Raw genomic sequence first — 17,228 nt, 5'->3', positions numbered from 1 at the left:
TTCCCCCTCTCTCCCTCTCCCCTCTCTCTCTCGTTCCCTTCCTTGCTCTTTCTGCCCCCCCCCCCCCCCCCCCTCTCTCTCTCTGTGTGTGTGTGTGTTATCTCCAGCCTGCAGTTGACTGCTTCTGTCCTCTGGGTGTCAGCACTAGCCGTGTGATAGAGCTCAACCATACAGCCGCTCAGCCCAGACACTAATCACACAAGACTTGTATGCACACACACACACACACACACACACACACACACACACACACACACACACACACACACACACACACACACACACACACACACACACACACACACACACACACACACACACACACACACAGATATGTACACATAATACTCACAAGCCTATACACAGTAAATTCACGGAAACTCATACCGTCATTATTATGCTCAGACAGAGATACACAACTATCAATTAGATTTATTATGTAGTCTTTACCCCTTCACTCCTTCCCTCTTTCTCTCTCTCTCTCTCTCTCTCGCTCTCTTAAGATAGGGTTACATTAGCTGTATTGATTGTAGAGGGGTGATTTTCCAGGGGGTTGGAGAGTTTGCCTGGTATTGATGATTTCAGTTGGAGCAGGAACCTGATATGTAATGGATATGCCAGTGCAGCCGTTACAGTGCTCCAAATGGGAGGGGAAGGTGACTTTCAGAAGAAGTTAACTACGAAAGATGGACACCCATGCATGCACACGCACACAAATACACGTACAGTACGCACACTGAGAACTGTACTACATATATTTTAATGAGTGTGCATGTGTGCTTGAGAGATAGGGGAAGGAGAAAGTACAGTATGAGATTTGGAGACATATGGAGAGAGGGGGGGGCAGAAGAACAGACAATAAGAGTGAGGGAGGACAGAGGTGAAGAGAGGTAGAGCGGAAAGAGGAGGAGAGAGAGGAGGAAGTTTTTGTGTGATGAAGGAGTGACTGAGACTGTAATGGGTTTAGATACACAGGGCTGGGTTAGGCTGTGCTGGGCTGTGCTGCAAAGCCCAACAATTGAAGTCCACTCAATTATTTTAGAACATAATGAAATGTCCTTGAGGACAGAGGAAGAAAACTCTGCATGATTCTCTCCCGTCCTCTTCCCCCCAGCCTGACTGGGATTATTGGACAACAAAAGTTCATACTCTTCTGTTGTTTCTCTGAGATAATCTTATCTGCAAATTGAGTTTTTGTTCTCTCTCTCTCACTCTTTCACTCTCTACCCCCTCTCTCCCTTTCTCTCTCTCTCTCTCCCCTCTCTCTTTCTCTCTCCAAAACATTTATTTGACAAACACCCTCCACGGAAACAGCACTCTCTCATTCTCTCTGTATTCATATGCTGCAGCATTTCACCCTAAAAAGCCCAAAATGGTTCAAGGGGAAGAGGAGCTGAAGGTTATTTTGCTATAATTTCACCCTCTTCATTTGCCCCTAGGAGCAGTCAATGTGCCACAATGCATCCATTTAAAATAGCATTGGGTGGAGTGGGTGGAGGGCTTTTTTAGTGCACATTTAAATTTGAGTGTGTGTATGAGGGGGGAGGTACTGTACTTGTCATTGTTTGGGTGGGTGCTTGACTTTGCTCTGACTGGTGGACAGGGTGTTTTGGTGTGGTGCTATTCAGCAGGGTTATTTATTGTTCTCCCATTGGATGTTTTGGTGGTTTACTGTTAGCGCTGCCTGGGATTGGATGATGGAGATGTACTCTGGTCACAGAAACTTAAACAAATCCAATTTCACAGTCACAAGTAAACAATCTGGCCTCAGTCGGTCATCCTGGAGAAAACAAATGGGTATTGACTGTGCTCAGTGGTGCATCAACAGCTAAATTCAGAAACAATATTGAGGCTTTTTTCCATTTAAAACTATTATTCTCTGTCCTTAGATTGTGTGGATGGAATTCCTTTAAACCTTGTATTACCTGGGTGTAAAGTATTTTAATGAAACATTGCCCCTCTTTGCTTTTCTCTCTCTCTCTCTCTCTCTCTCTCTCTCTCTCTCTCTCTCTCTCTCTCTCTCTCTCTCTCTCTCTCTCTCTCTCTCTCTCTCTCTCCTCCTCCTCTCAATTAACTGTTTCACGTGCACTGTGCTCTTCAAGGCCCTCCCTTCCTTCTCACCCCACCCCACCGGTTGCCCTGAGGAAACTGATTTGCGAGTAATTAAAACTGTGTGTGTCTGGACGTCATCCAGCATCATGTTCTATTCATGCAGATTAATACATATTTGTGGGGGCCTGTGGGAGCTGAAAGGCATCTGTCTGCCCCATTAAACATTCATGAACTATAGGACATAGAGAAGACACAAAGTCTGTGTCCCAAATACTACCCTATCCCTTATATAGTGCATTACCTTTGATCAGGGCCCAGTGCACTATATAGGGAATAGGGTACCATTTGGGATACAGGCTTAGAGAAGAAGACCATTCAGCTGCTGCTATTTATACACTTCTCCTCCTCCTCCTCCTCTTCCTCATAACTACAGCCACATCTTAATGGAGAAACCTCAAATGAGAATTGCTGGACATGGATTCTGAAATGACAATGACATTTATCACTCCTGTACACCTTTATGTTTTAATTTAAAGGGATGTTTTGCATGAAAACAGTGGCTTACTGTGTGTGTGTGTGTGTGTGTGTGTGTGTGTGTGTGTGTGTGTGTGTGTGTGTGTGTGTGTGTGTGTGTGTGCGTGCGTGTGTGTGCGTGTGCGTGCGTGTGTGTGTGTGTGTGTGTGTGCCCCTACAGGTGGCTGGAGTGTGTGGGCGGAGTGGAAGGAGTGCAGCAGTGACTGTGGTGGTGGCGTTCAGACCCGGAGCCGTACCTGTCAATCTCCCCCGGAGGAGACATACCTGTGTGAGGGAGTAGTGGAGGAGGGAAGGCCCTGTAACCCTCAGCCCTGCAGTGGTGAGCTTGACAAAGACATTGCCCCGACCATGTGTGTGCGTACCTGTGTGTATGTGTGTGTTTGTTTCTGTGTTTCTGTGTGTGTGTGTGTGTGTGTGTGTGTGTGTGTGTGTGTGTGTGTGTGTGTGTGTAAGTGTGTGCGTGCGTGCGTATGCGTGTGTCTGTGAGTGATGTTGGGGTTGACTCATAACCTGCGGTCCCTGTAGTTTCATCCCTGCAGTTACATCCCTGTAGTTACATCCCTGCAGTTATATCCCTGTAGTTACATCCCTGTAGTTACATCCCTGCAGTTATATCCCTGTAGTTATATCCCTGTAGTTATATCCCTGCAGTTATATCCCTGTAGTTATATCCCTGTAGTTATATCCCTGTAGTTATATCCCTGTAGTTATATCCCTGTAGTCATATCCCTGTAGTTACATCCCTGCAGTTATATCCCTGTAGTTACATCCCTGCAGTTATATCCCTGTAGTTACATCCCTGCAGTTATATCCCTGTAGTTATATCCCTGTAGTTATATCCCTGTAGTTACATCCCTGTAGTTACATCCCTGTAGTTATATCCCTGCAGTTCTATCCCTGTAGTTATATCCCTGTAGTTATATCCCAGTAGTTATATCCCTGTAGTTACATCCCTGTAATTATATCCCTGCAGTTATATCCCTGTAGTTATATCCCTGTAATGATATCCCTGTAGTTCTATCCCTGTAGTCATATCCCTGTAGTTATATCCCTGTAGTTATATCCCTGTAGTTATATCCCTGTAGTTATATCCCTGTAGTTATATCCCTGTAGTTATATCCCTGTAGTTACAGTGCCTTGCGAAAGTATTCGGCCCCCTTGAACTTTGCGACCTTTTGCCACATTTCAGGCTTCAAACATAAAGATATAAAACTGTATTTTTTTGTGAAGAATCAACAACAAGTGGGACACAATCATGAAGTGGAACGACATTTATTGGATATTTCAAACTTCTTTAACAACCAAATACTGAAAAATTGGGCGTGCAAAATTATTCAGCCCCCTTAAGTTAATACTTTGAAGCGCCACCTTTTGTTGGAAGACAAATCTCCGTCCCAGTCTCAGGTCTTTTGCAGACTCCATCAGGTTTTCTTCCAGAATGTTCCTGTATTTGGCTCCATCCATCTTCCCATCAATTTTAACCATCTTCCCTGTCCCTGCTGAAGAAAAGCAGGCCCAAACCATGATGCTGCCACCACCATGTTTGACAGTGGGGATGGTGTGTTCAGGGTGATGAGCTGTGTTGCTTTTACGCCAAACATAACGTTTTGCATTGTTGCCAGAAAGTTCAATTTTGGTTTCATATGACCAGAGCACCTTCTTCCACATGTTTGGTGTGTCTCCCAGGTGGCTTGTGTCAAACTTTAAACAACACTTTTTATGGATATCTTTAAGAAATGGCTTTCTTCTTGCTAGTATTCCATATAGGCCAGATTTGTGCAATATACGACTGATTGTTGTCCTATGGTCAGAGTCTCCCACCTCAGCTGTAGATCTCTGCAGTTCATCCAGAGTGATCATGGGCCTCTTGGCTGCATCTCTGATCAGTCTTCTCCTTGTATGAGCTGAAAGTTTAGAGGGACGGCCAGGTCTTGGTAGATTTGCAGTGGTCTGATACTCCTTCCATTTCAATATTATCGCTTGCACAGTGCTCCTTGGGATGTTTAAAGCTTGGGAAATCTTTTTGTATCCAAATCCGGCTTTAAACTTCTTCACAACAGTATCTCGGACCTGCCTGGTGTGTTCCTTGTTCTTCATGATGCTCTCTGCACTTTTAACGGACCTCTGAGACTATCACAGTGCAGGTGCATTTATGCGGAGACTTGATTACACACAGGTGGATTGTATTTATCATCATTAGTCATTTAGGTCAACATTGGATCATTCAGAGATCCTCACTGAACTTCTGGAGAGAGTTTGCTGCACTGAAAGTAAAGGGTCTGAATAATTTTGCACGCCCAATTTTTCAGTATTTGATTTGTTAAAAAAGTTTGAAATATCCAATAAATGTCGTTCCACTTCATGATTGTGTCCCACTTGTTGTTGATTCTTCACAAAAAAATACAGTTTTATATCTTCATGTTTGAAGCCTGAAATGTGGCAAAAGGTCGCAAAGTTCAAGGGGGCCGAATACTTTCGCAAGGCACTGTATATCCCTGTAGTTATATCCCTGTAGTTATATCCCTGTAGTTATATCCCTGTAGTTGCATCCCTGCAGTTATATCCCTGTAGTTATATCCCTGTAGTTATATCCCTGTAGTTATATCCCTGTAGTTATACCCCTGTAGTTACATCCCTGTAGTCATATCCATGTAGTTATATCTGCAGGGCGGACATGTTTAGATCATGACATATTGTGTGGATGAAGTGCGGGTGGGTGGCAGGTGGGTTGAACAAAGAAAAAACAATAACTTAACAAATCCATAAATGAATAATTATTGTGTAATTTCTATCTATAGGCTATATTTACATTTTCATTTCATTATTTTAGACTATCCGGCATTAGTGCCCAAGCCTAAGCTCAAGGGCGTAAATATACACGTGCCAAATAGTCTACACACCAATCACCAAATGTTTTTGGGAACGGGCAGAAACAGTTAATGTTGATCCCTGGAGGCAAAATGGACAATGTCAGAGTTTACTGTATTTCAATAAGAGAAAAGCTGCAAAAAAAGAGAGTTGAAAATAAAGAGAAGGGAGGCCAGAAAAGTCATGTTTGGGAAAGATTTGGTGAAGTGGTCAAATAGGATGCTAGCAGTGCCGGCGATGTTATGTGTGATGATTGTGAGGCGCTATACAAATTCAACAGTCACAAGACGGGGACTTCAAATAGGCCAATGACACATCAAGGGAACTGTCTCCTACTGTTCAGATGGGTTAAATGGAAACTGACATCTGGACACTGACTGTAGGTCTACAAACTCTCACATAGCCTTGATATTAACAGAATGAAGCATTTCTTGCAGTAAAATGTCACACCAAATGCAGGTGAAATATGATTTTTTACTTTGAGCATCTTGAGAGAATGTGCAGTCAGATACCATCTGTAGAGGTGCAATCTTTATTATCATCAGTTTTCACAGCCCAACCTACCAAAATGTTGTAAATTATAAACCAGGAACATATCTAGATCAGGCAAAAAGAAATCCGGCACCTCCTGTGTCAAAAACAATTTCCAGCGTCTCTGACTGTAGCCTACAGCGCATATTCTATATTAGCAGGTTAGGGACGGGTGTGGGTCTCAGATTTTCACTTTATCTCATACAGTCGTGGGTTTGCAGATGGATTATTAGCAATTGCTGGTGGGTATGTGTGAACAAACAGCTGACCTGCGCACCACTAGTGTGTATATGTGGGTATGTGTGAACAAACAGCTGACCTGCGCACCACTAGTGTGTATATGTGGGTATGTGTGAACAAACAGCTGACCTGCGCACCACTAGTGTGTATATGTGGGTATGTGTGAACAAACAGCTGACCTGCGCACCACTAGTGTGTATATGTGGGTATGTGTGAACAAACAGCTGACCTGCGCACCACTAGTGTGTATATGTGGGTATGTGTGTATGTCCTCCTCAATCTAAATATCTATGTCTGTTTCTCTTTGACTCTCTCTCTCTCTTTTGTTCTTCTCTCAATCTCATTTCTCTGTTATTTCTCTATGTACTTTTATTTTCTCTTGTCCTTTATTCCCTCCACTCTCTTCCGTCCAACAAGTCATTCTTGTAATGTAAGGAGGCCATGTTGGAAAGGGGACTTTGATTGATGCTATTATTTGGACATAGTCAACCTCTCAAGGCAAATACAGAAGGATAACTCTTAAGAAAGAGACTGAAGAATCCCTCACACTGCAATGTGCATATAATCCATGTTATAGAAGTAAGGAGGATTTAGGAACAGGGCTTCCAATAGCTCTGTATCCCTCTTCCAGTCTTCAGAACTATAGATGTTTTGATAGATTGTGATCAATGTCAGAATTCCATGTTCTTATTCCATCTGTTCGTGAACTAACAATCACGGTTCCAAAGACAAAAAAGACAGCGAGAGACACAGTAAATACACAAACACACAATCACACACCACACCTGGTTTCCATTACAAAATTCCCAAGTTTGGCTGATGCTCTTCTGGGTGACCAATCACGTCACGGTTGTGTCCTAAAAACAAAATGCCATTGGTGGTTAAGTTGCTAACCCCTCCCCCCCTGGCCTTGCCCCACCCCTCTAGGCAAAGGCCGTCATCTCACTCGCAGCCAATCACTTCGCTCCGTGGACAGCCGCAAGCGTGATGGCGGCGGTGGCGAGGTAGACAAGACGCGAGGCGGTGGCGGCGGACAGCAGGCCCCACAGACAGGTAAGACAACAGGACGCAGAGGGAGCCCATGCATCAGTCTCTAACAGCCGCTTGGGTCACAGACCACACAGGACCACCTCCTACCGTTATAGTCTGTCACTGCACCAAGGCTATAGCTAGCTATCCCTGAATCCCTCCCTCACATAGGCCTGTACATCCATCAAAATCTCCCAAACTCTTTCTTGCCTAAGTGCCACGGCACTAATTCCAACATGGACCCTGAATAAATAGAGTGAAACTGTTTGCTGTTTTGTTGTTTTGTGAGGTCATGAATGTAGCCGCTATACTGGAGATTGTGTCCTGTCTTGAAGAGTGGATAAGTCTCCGCTGAATTAGCGAATCAGGTTCCCCCTCACCCCTGCCATTGGACAGCCATGACTGACCAGCTTGTCCCATTGGTCAGACTTGGCTTGACTGACTAACCGGGTCTACTGAATGCATTGGGCAGTCATGGCAGCCAGGGAAATGATTGACATATCCAGTAACCAATCGCATTGCCTTCCCCTGTATGTCAAGTCAATGCTAAGGATATGGAATCAGAGCCCAGGGAGCCTGGCAGCACAGAATCTCCCCTACGCCAAACCATGCCACGCCCCTTCCTATTTTGGCCAATGGGAGGCTGCTCCTGCATGATAATTAGTTTCGGCCCTTCTCCTCCCCCCTCCACCCTGGACCATCCCTTCCTCCTCTCCTCCTCCCTCCCTTCCTCCCTCCCCCTCAGTGGACCAGACTGCGTCAGGTGAGGAGTGGTCGTCGTGGAGTGTGTGTTCGGCCACATGCGGTGAGAGCTGGCAGAGCCGCACGCGTTTCTGTGTCTCCTCCTCCTACAGCACCCAGTGCAGCGGCCCGCTCCGAGAGCAGAGGCCCTGCAACAACTCTGCCGTCTGTCCAGGTAAGCTAAGCCCCTCCACCTACCCCCCTCCCAGCTGTTTCCTTGCTGCCCCTCGTCTCCAGCCCTCTCCTGGCTCCGCTCATACATACAAGCCCTCCTCTCTCCCCCTGAAGATCTCTACTCCTTCTTCCCACTGAACAACTCCATGGCCTGGATGTCTATAGCCCTATACAAATCCTCTTTCGAAGCCTCTGCCTCAGAGAGATGGGCATGGGGCTTACCTGCTGAGCAGCAGAATAGTTATTCTGATGCCCAACTTCCTGGTGCTGTCTTTACAGAACCTCTCTGTGCAATGCATCCTGGGGCTTCTCTTACGTAACAGACAATAACCCTCCAGACCAGGACTTTAATATGGAACTATGCAGGTGAATACATTTAAACACTGAAATAAGGTCAGAGTAGTCTACACAGGGGAACCATGCAGGCACTGAGAGAAGGATGTTTGTGATGGCATTATGGCATCAGGCTGGTTTGTATCATAGAGTGTTGGATGATTATGTGTTTTGGAGTTGATGTTGTTGTTGTTGTTGTTGTTGTCGTGGTGAAGGTCTGTGTGGTTCTCTCTATAAATCATACGCTAGCCGCTCTGATTGCAGTGCATGGGACTTGGGATGAGTGGTCGCCATGGAGCTTGTGTTCGTCAACTTGCGGCCGTGGTTACCGGGATCGCACGCGCAGCTGCAAGCCCCCTCAGTTTGGGGGAGACCCCTGTATGGGGCCGGAGAAGCAGACCAAGTTCTGCAACATCGCTGTCTGCCCAGGTGAGATTACGCAGATTTCTCACTGGATTCTTACTCATCTGCTTTCGAAATGGCACCCTACAGTATTCCCTATATAGTGCACTACTTTTTACAACTTCAGTCATCATGGCAGTCACTTCTATGGTTATATAGAGACAAATTATCCCTGAGAAGGTCATGTGAAAAGGTTCTTCTTTATGCACGAAGGTTGAATCAAAACATGTACAATGTGTGTGCGTTGCGTTATGCACACAGAGACGTAGACAAACTAATACAGTTGAAGTCGAAAGTTTACATACACCTTAGCCAAACACATTTAAACTCATTTTTTCACAATTCCTGACATTTAATCCAAGTAAAAATTCCCTGTCTTTGGTCAGTTAGGATCACCACTTTATTTTAAGAATGTGAAATGTCAGAATAATAGCAGAAATAATTATTTATTTCAGCTTTTATTTCTTTCATCACATTCCCAGTGGGTCAGAAGTTTACATACACTCTATTAGTATTTGGTAGCATTGCCTTTAAATTGTTTAACTTGGGTCAAACGTTTTGAGTAGCCTTCCACAAGCTTCCCACAATAAGTTGGATGAATTTTGGCCCATTCCTCCTGACAGAGCTGGTGTGAAGAACTGAGTCAGGTTTGTAGGCCTCTTTGCACGCACACGCTTTTTTTTTTTTTTTGAGTACCTGTTTCCTCCAGCATCAACACAAGGTCCTCTGCTGTAGTTCTGGGATTGATTTGCACTTTTCGCACCAAAGTACGTTCATCTCCAGGAGACAGAACGCGTCTCCTTCCTGAGTGGTATTATGGCTGCGTGGTCCCATGGCGTTTATACTTGCGTACTATTGTTTGTACAGATGAACGTGGTACCTTCAGGCGTTTGGAAATTGCTCCCATGGATGAACCAGACTTGTGGAGGTCTACAATTTTTTTCTGAGGTCTTGGCTGATTTCTTTTGATTTTCCCTTGTTGCCAAAGTACTGAGTTTTAAGGTAGGCCTTGAAATACATCCACAGGTTCACCTCCAATTGACTCAAATTATGTCAATTATCCTATCAGAAACTTCTAAAGCCACAACATAATTTTCTGAAATTTCCAAGCTGTTTAAAGGCACAGTGAACTTAGTGTATGTAAACTTCTGACCCACTGGAATTGTGATACAGTGAATTATAAGTGAAATAATCTGTCTGTAAACAATTATTGGAAAAATGATCTGTGTCATGCACAAAGTAGATGTCCTAACCGATTTGCCAAAACTATAGTTTGTTAACAAGAATTTTGTGGAGTGATTGAAAAACGAGTTTTAATGACTCCATCCTAAGTGTATGTAATCTTCAACTGTACATCTACAGAAGTAACCATGATCTCTCTGTCTCTGTCTCTCTCTGTCTCTCTCTCTCTCTCTTTCTGTCTCTCTCTCTTTCTGTCTCTCTCTCTCTCTTTCTGTCTCTCTCTCCCTCTTATTTTCTCCCATACCCCTCTCCCTCTCTGCTCTACTCTCTTTCTCTCTGCTGTCCCAGTTGATGGGGTGTGGAATGAGTGGGCTAATTGGGGTTCATGCTCTGCGTCCTGCTCCAACGGGACCATGCAGCGGATCAGGGAGTGTAACGGACCTTCGTACGGAGGATCAGAGTGTCGCGGGGAGTGGATAGAGACCAGAGACTGCTTCCTACGGGAGTGCCCAGGTAACATCTGCTGTCAAAACTCTGTGTAGATGTTGCCCACAGGTATACAGATCTAGGATCAGTTTACTCTACGCTAATCCTGATCTTAACCATTAGAGCTGTCTTCTATGTCTTAGTGGAGGGGAAGTGGCATCCTTGGACGTCGTGGGTGGGCTGCACCAAGACATGTGGCGGGGGGAGCCAACAGAGACAGAGGATTTGCTATGGGCCCTTCTTTGGGGGTGAAAATTGTCCTGGAGATCGGGAGGAGGTGCGACGCTGCAATGAGAAGCGGTGTCCAGGTGAGTAGTCAGAACACAGTCATGGAAAGGTGTGCTCTTAATCAATCTATCCAATGTATTTATAAAGCCCTCTTTACATCAGCTGATGTCATCGGCAATCTGTCATTTTTTATTATACTATACGTCCTGTATCTCATATTTACTTTTGCTTCATATCTTTTGTCAAAATTGAACATATTTGGGTTGTTTCACGAATTGAATGCCTTTTGCGTACCTTTTGATATTTTAAGTAGAAATTGTGCACCAATATTGCCTTTAAAAAAATGGTTATATTATAGCTGGAGTTGCTACATCCATTTTTATACTTATAAATTAATGATACCGTATTTACCCGATTGATTCTTGAAGAATATAGCTTATAAATGCCTCATGAGCTTAGTTCAACTGTCGTACCACATCAGAACAAAAAATACAAGCATATTTTACTATAATGTTTGTAATTAATGTAAATGTAAGCAAACACGGTATAGCCTCAAAACATGGTTTGAAGTATCATTTTGATGTTATGGAATCAGTACTTGCAATCATAACTCTTATTGAATTTGAGAGTGGTTACATTTCTCCAGGTCCATCCCTCAACTTTTTTTTACCAGAACACAGGAGAGGTGACAGTTTTGTTACCAGTTTTGCTGATTCTTGCTTTAAATAAAGTCCCCTTTAATATAGACCAGATGGAGAATTCAATAAATCTGATTTTGAATATGAAAAAAGCTGGCTAAAATAGAAAAATGCAGCATTTTGACACTTCCTCCATCAACCCTCTGTCCTCCGTTATATTGTATGTCAGGAAGAGAAGCTGCTGCCTTTGTTGCTTTGACAAAAGTCAAAGTCCACATGAACGTCCACATGAACTGAACTCTCATTTTAAGGTCAACCCTGTTACATGAACTGAACTCTCATTTTAATATGGTGAAACTATTCCTTTTTTAAGATATTTTTTTCAATATAATAATTGAACATCTTATAATCAAATCATAGTGTAAAAAAAAGGTGAGCTGGTTTAACTATATTTGGCAAATTTCTGGTGTTTTGTGGCGGAAAACTGAGTGGGTCGAGGATAACACGTCAACCCTGATACCCATAGATAGTCTCGTAGCGTTGACTATCATTAAATGTGAAGACCTATATCATCAAATCAATTCTCTATGTGTAATTATTCCTTACGTGATTAAACTAATCATGTAACTTTAATTAACTAGGAAGTCGGGGCACCACTGGAAAATATTTAAACAGTATTTATTCCCAGAATTAACTCTTTGAATATTTTCACATCTTATGAATTACAGTCACTTATTAATGTATTATTACCTCATCGGTGTCTTTACTGAATGTCGCAAACCCTTGGATATCTGCACGAACCCTAGCATAAATCATGAATTAGCAATATACAAATTGGCTTAATTATTTATTTGCTAAATAATACATCTTATCAATTACAGACTTACAAACACACACACAATAGTTCAAACATTGGTGACTGACATGATAGAAAAATCCCTAGTGGGCTAAGCCGATATGACAGCTTGGTAGAAAGGGGTGGGGACAGTTCAAGAGCGGGAAACTCAGTGTGGATTCACTACATACATACAGTTGAATACTTCATCGTAAATATAGACATTTAGCACCCTAACAACCGCACATTTGGATTTTAGAAATGCAATTGACATATTCACGAGTGTATGCCTTTGTTGTCTCTCTGTGATCGCTGGTCTGTCTGCTGGATAGTCAGTCAACAGAAAGCCTCTGGTTTGTCCACCAAAGATCAAAGTCTGTCGTAGATGTCAGTTGTTATATTGGATACGTCAGAGTACTTCTTTGATCGGATGCGTTTATCAGACTAAATGATTTAAAAACAGCTGCAGCCTGAATAACTGTTCTTTAGTTTGTAGATTTCTTAGCCATTTCAACTCGGGAATGATCTCCACGTTCTCTGGTCTTGTCTTTTGGTAGAGTTGCCAACAATTTCAACATGTAGTGACAGCTTCCATGTTTTCTGGTCTGATGTACATTTTATCAGGAGTGGTTTTGTCCTCTGTGGAAGACGGGGCGGTTCCATGACGCCTTACGTAATTTCTGGGCTCACGGGGGCGTGGCCACTGACTAGTTAAAACTTTATATCTAAACAAGTATCTCGTTTAGAAGGCCAACATCACATTACATCTTCTCACAAATAGCTTCATATTCAGTCATATATTTTATACAACCATCAGATGCAAAACCCATAATTGAGAAGTGTACACAACCAAAGACACAGTAATGTGTGTTTCCTGTCCTTCATGAGCTCACCAAATGAAACAACCTTAAGTGTCCACGGACCATTCCAACATTCTCAAAAATAGAAATATTGTTTAATTCTCCAATTTTGGGGATTAGGAGTTTTGGCAAGAATAATGTCTTTGTTCTCCATAGGCTCTCTCCCTCAATACTCCATGGCAGTGCAGAGAGTTTTTACCAGGAATGTATGACTGTTGTAAAATCTGGGGTGGGAGAGAGAGTAAGAAGCCATGATATGCACACAACAAGCTCCCATTCCTCCTGTCACAAGGGGATTCATGGCTGATTTAAGAGGAAACCCTGTTACTTTAGTTGGCACTTAATAGTCACTTGCTATTCTTTACTTTATTTAACCTCTTGAGATGGGAAACCATGAACATGTGCTCTTTATGACAGGTGTACACATTTTGTGAAATCAAATGTTGTTGTTTTTTTACCAAGTTACACTTCTGAAAAGGTACTGAATCGGTGGAACGACCCATTTGACACTCAGATTGGTGGAACACTGATGTTTGCTTTTGGTTTTGGTGCAGAACCTCATGAGATCTGTGCAGAGGAGAACTTCTCCAACGTAGTGTGGAAAATGACTCCAGCAGGGGACACAGCGGCCGTACGCTGCCCTCCCAATGCCAATGGTGAGCTACCTCCCTTTTACCCTGAGACATAAAGTGCATTCGGAATGTATTCAAACCTCTTGACTTTTACCACATATTGTTACATTACAGCATATTTCTAAAATATATTCAAAAAATGTTATTTCCCTCATCAATCTATGCACAATACCCCATAATGAAAAGCTAAAACAGGTTTTTACAGATTTTTGCACATTTATAAAAACAACAACAACTGAAATATCACATTTACATAAATATTTAAACCCAATACTCAGTACTTTGTTGAAGCACCAGTGGCATTGACTACAGACATCGAGACTTCTTAGGTATGACGCTACAAGCTTGGCACACCTGTATTTGTTCGAATTTCTCCCATTCTTCTCTACAGATCCTCTGAAGCTCTGTCAGGTTGGATGGGGAGCGATGCTGCAAAGCTATTTTCAGGTCACTCCAAAGATGTTCGATCGGGTTCAAGTCCGGGATCTGGCTGGGTCACTCAAGGACATTCAGAAACTTGTCCCGAAGTCACTCCTGTGTTGTCTTTACTGTGGGCATAGGGTCATTGTCCTGTTGGAAGGTGAACCTTCGCCCCAATCTGAGGTGCTGAGCGCTTGGAGCTCTCTGTACTTTGCTCCGTTCTTCTTTTCCTCGATCCTGACTAGTCTCCCAGTCCCTGCCGCTGAAAGACATCCCTACAACATGATGCTGCCACCATTTTTCACTGTAGGGACCAAAGATTTCTATTCAGACCAAAGATTTCTAGGTGCTGTTTGGAAAACTCCAAGCGGGCTGTCATGTGCATTTTACTGAGGAGTGGCTTCTGTCTGGCCACTCTACCATTGAGACCTGATTGGTGGAGTTCTGCAGTGATGGTTGTCCTTCTAGAAGGTTCTCCCATCTCCACGGAGGAACTGTGGAGCTCTGTCAGAGTGACAAAGGCCTTTCTCCCCTGATTGCTCAGTTGGCTGGGTGGCCAGCTCTATGAAGAGTCTTGGTGGTTCCAAACTTCTTTCATTTAAGAACGATGAAGGCCACTGTGGTCTTGTCGACCTTCAATGCTGCAGAAATGTCTGTGCCTCAACACAATCCTGTCTCCGGGCTCCACAGACAATTCCTTTAACCTCATGGGTTGGGTTTTGCTCTGACATGCACTGTCAACTGTGGGACCTTATATAGACAGGTGTGTGCCTTTGGAAAACATGTCCAATCAATTGAATTTACCACAGCTGGAATCCAATCAAGTTGTAGAAACATCTAAGAATAATCAATAAAAATATAATTAATTTGAGCTCAATTTTGAGTCTCTTAGCAAAGGGTCTGAATACTTACTGTATGTAAATAAGGTATTTCTGTTAGTTTTTTCATATAAATTTGTAAAACATTCTAAAAACATGTTTTTGTTTGTCGTTTTGGGGTACTGTGTGGAAATTGTGGAAATTGTGTGAAAAAAATATGGAATAAATGTTTGAATAAGGCTGTAACTTAACAAATTGTGGGTAAAGTTAAGGGGTCTGAATACTTTCTGAATACACTGTAGCTGTAGACTCCAATGGCTTCAGACGTTAGACGCCATAAGAGTCTACAGCCATGTCTGAGAGTAAACCCTTACTAACCTTCCTGATCTACACCTAGCCAGAGGGATACCCATAAGACATGCCTGGCTTAAGATGGGTTATGCCTCTAGGATCCCACGGTTCTAGTGATGTTAACTCCCCAGTCTGTGTCCCCATCCAGGGCTGATCCTGAGGCGGTGCACCCTGGATGATGAGGGAATAGCCTACTGGGAGAACCCCACTTATATGAAGTGTATCTCCAACGACTACCGCAGCATCCAAACACTGGTGAGTACCAGAGAGATGACCAACGATTGAAAATGGACTCTTGTACATTACATCTGAAAACAGCAGCTACAAAGTGCCCATAGAATGCCATTTGAGATATTTTGCTTGCTCAGTTCAATACATCCCACTGGGCACAGATGTCAATTCAATGTCTTTTCCACGTTGGTGCAAGGTCATTTCTTTGAAATGACGTGGAAACAATGTTGATTCAACCAGTGTGTGACCAGTGGGATGTTACTAACAAATCATAAATGGTCAAGACCAAATTAAGAAGACAGACAGGAAATGTATGTTAGTTTTACTAACAAGTGAGTTGATCAGAAGATCACCTCTATGTAATGGTGATATTTTCTGAGTGCTTCACTCATACCTTTCCTCCACAGACTCGGGAACACCTGTCCAAGGCCCAGCGAGGGCTTGTGGGGGATGGAGTTTCAGAGGTGATGACCAAGCTCAGGGTGACGTCCAGCGATGGGACCAGCTACAGTGGAGACTTGCTGGCCATAGTGGACGTACTGAAGAACATGACAGAGATCTTCAGAAGGGCCTACAACAGCCCCAGCAATGCAGACATGAGAGTAAGAGGAGGGAGCATGTGTTTGGATTGGAAGTCCAAGTCATTAGGTCATTAGGTTTGGGTCAGGGCTACATTTAGAATTGACTGGTGTTAAATAAATGGCTGGAGTGAATGTTTGTAGTAGGTCTATTGATGGCTAATGTTGTAGAGTAATGTCTCATGGCCTCCTCGCTCCCTTTCTCTTCCTTCTCTACTGGATCACAGAACTTTGTCCAGTCAGTCAGTAACCTGCTGATGGAGGAGAACAGAGAGAGATGGGAAGAAGCACAACTGGTGAGTTGGTCTCTTTCTCTTATTCTCACAGACTCACTGGCGCTTCTTTATGCACACACATGAGCTAGCATGCATGGTCACAGTTTGTGCTCCTTGATGTGTGTCGGCCAAGTGTTGTACAGAGATCATTTCAATGACTATTCTCTGGTGCCTTTGTGTCTAGCCATTGGCATCATAGTGACATCATACCAGTCTCCCTGGAGATATATGGATGGTGTGTGATGCATATGAACAGTGGGTGTCTGTTTGGTGTTCGCTCCATCAGTTCTCTTGTCTCCTCTCTCTCTCTTTCTCTCTCTCTCTCTCTCTCTCTCTCTCTGTGTCTTTCTCTCTCACTCCCTGTGTCTCTCTTTCTCTTCCTCTCTCTCTTTCGCTGTCTATCATCTATCTCTTTCTCATCTCTCTCTCTCTTTGGCTTCCCTTATTCTCTCTCTCTTAGTTGGGTCCTAACATCAAGGAGCTGTTCCGGTTGGTGGAAGACTTTGTGGACGTCTACGGTCTTAGGATGAAAGACTTCCAGGACACGATCGAGGTCACGGATAACTTAGGTAAGCTTTTTCCTTTGACCTTAGTCTCTTTGGCTGTGTCTGAACATATTCATTCCTCTGTCCTTGTGTCCTCAATTCTTCTCAAATGGCATGTCTTGAATTCCTCCAAAGCTCATTGGAGGAGGAGGGACTTTGGATCCTCTCCTCCAATGACAGGAATTGTTGAAACAAGGATGGAGAAAGCAAGGATTCGATGGCTTGTAATGTTTTCAGACAGCTGC

The 17,228-nt window shown here is 43.4% G+C and overlaps 1 protein-coding gene across 15 annotated transcripts in view; it reads left to right on the top strand.

Annotated features, from left to right (window-relative positions):
• Nucleotides 1-17,228, top strand: part of LOC110503762 (adhesion G protein-coupled receptor B1) — a 111,076-nt gene that overhangs the window by 58,195 nt on the left and 35,653 nt on the right. For 8 of the 15 annotated variants that reach the window (XM_090230693.1, XM_036970573.2, XM_036970571.2 and 5 more), the window contains 11 exons: nt 2,747-2,905; nt 7,153-7,278; nt 8,000-8,170; nt 8,752-8,931; nt 10,435-10,599; nt 10,716-10,880; nt 13,688-13,789; nt 15,503-15,609; nt 15,993-16,187; nt 16,391-16,459; nt 16,899-17,007. In XM_090230693.1, the coding sequence (XP_090086819.1) occupies nt 2,747-2,905; nt 7,153-7,278; nt 8,000-8,170; nt 8,752-8,931; nt 10,435-10,599; nt 10,716-10,880; nt 13,688-13,789; nt 15,503-15,609; nt 15,993-16,187; nt 16,391-16,459; nt 16,899-17,007 (1,548 nt within the window). The remainder of the gene's footprint in view (nt 1-2,746; nt 2,906-7,152; nt 7,279-7,999; nt 8,171-8,751; nt 8,932-10,434; nt 10,600-10,715; nt 10,881-13,687; nt 13,790-15,502; nt 15,610-15,992; nt 16,188-16,390; nt 16,460-16,898; nt 17,008-17,228) is intronic. The other 7 variants (XM_090230694.1, XM_036970575.2, XM_090230687.1 and 4 more) reach the window with 1 other exon arrangement.

This window comes from Oncorhynchus mykiss, chromosome 3 (assembly GCF_057628025.1).
Source record: "Oncorhynchus mykiss isolate SJ-2025 chromosome 3, ASM5762802v1, whole genome shotgun sequence".
NCBI classification, from domain to species: Eukaryota; Metazoa; Chordata; class Actinopteri; order Salmoniformes; family Salmonidae; genus Oncorhynchus; species Oncorhynchus mykiss.
This window is presented reverse-complemented; position numbering and strand designations above follow the sequence as displayed.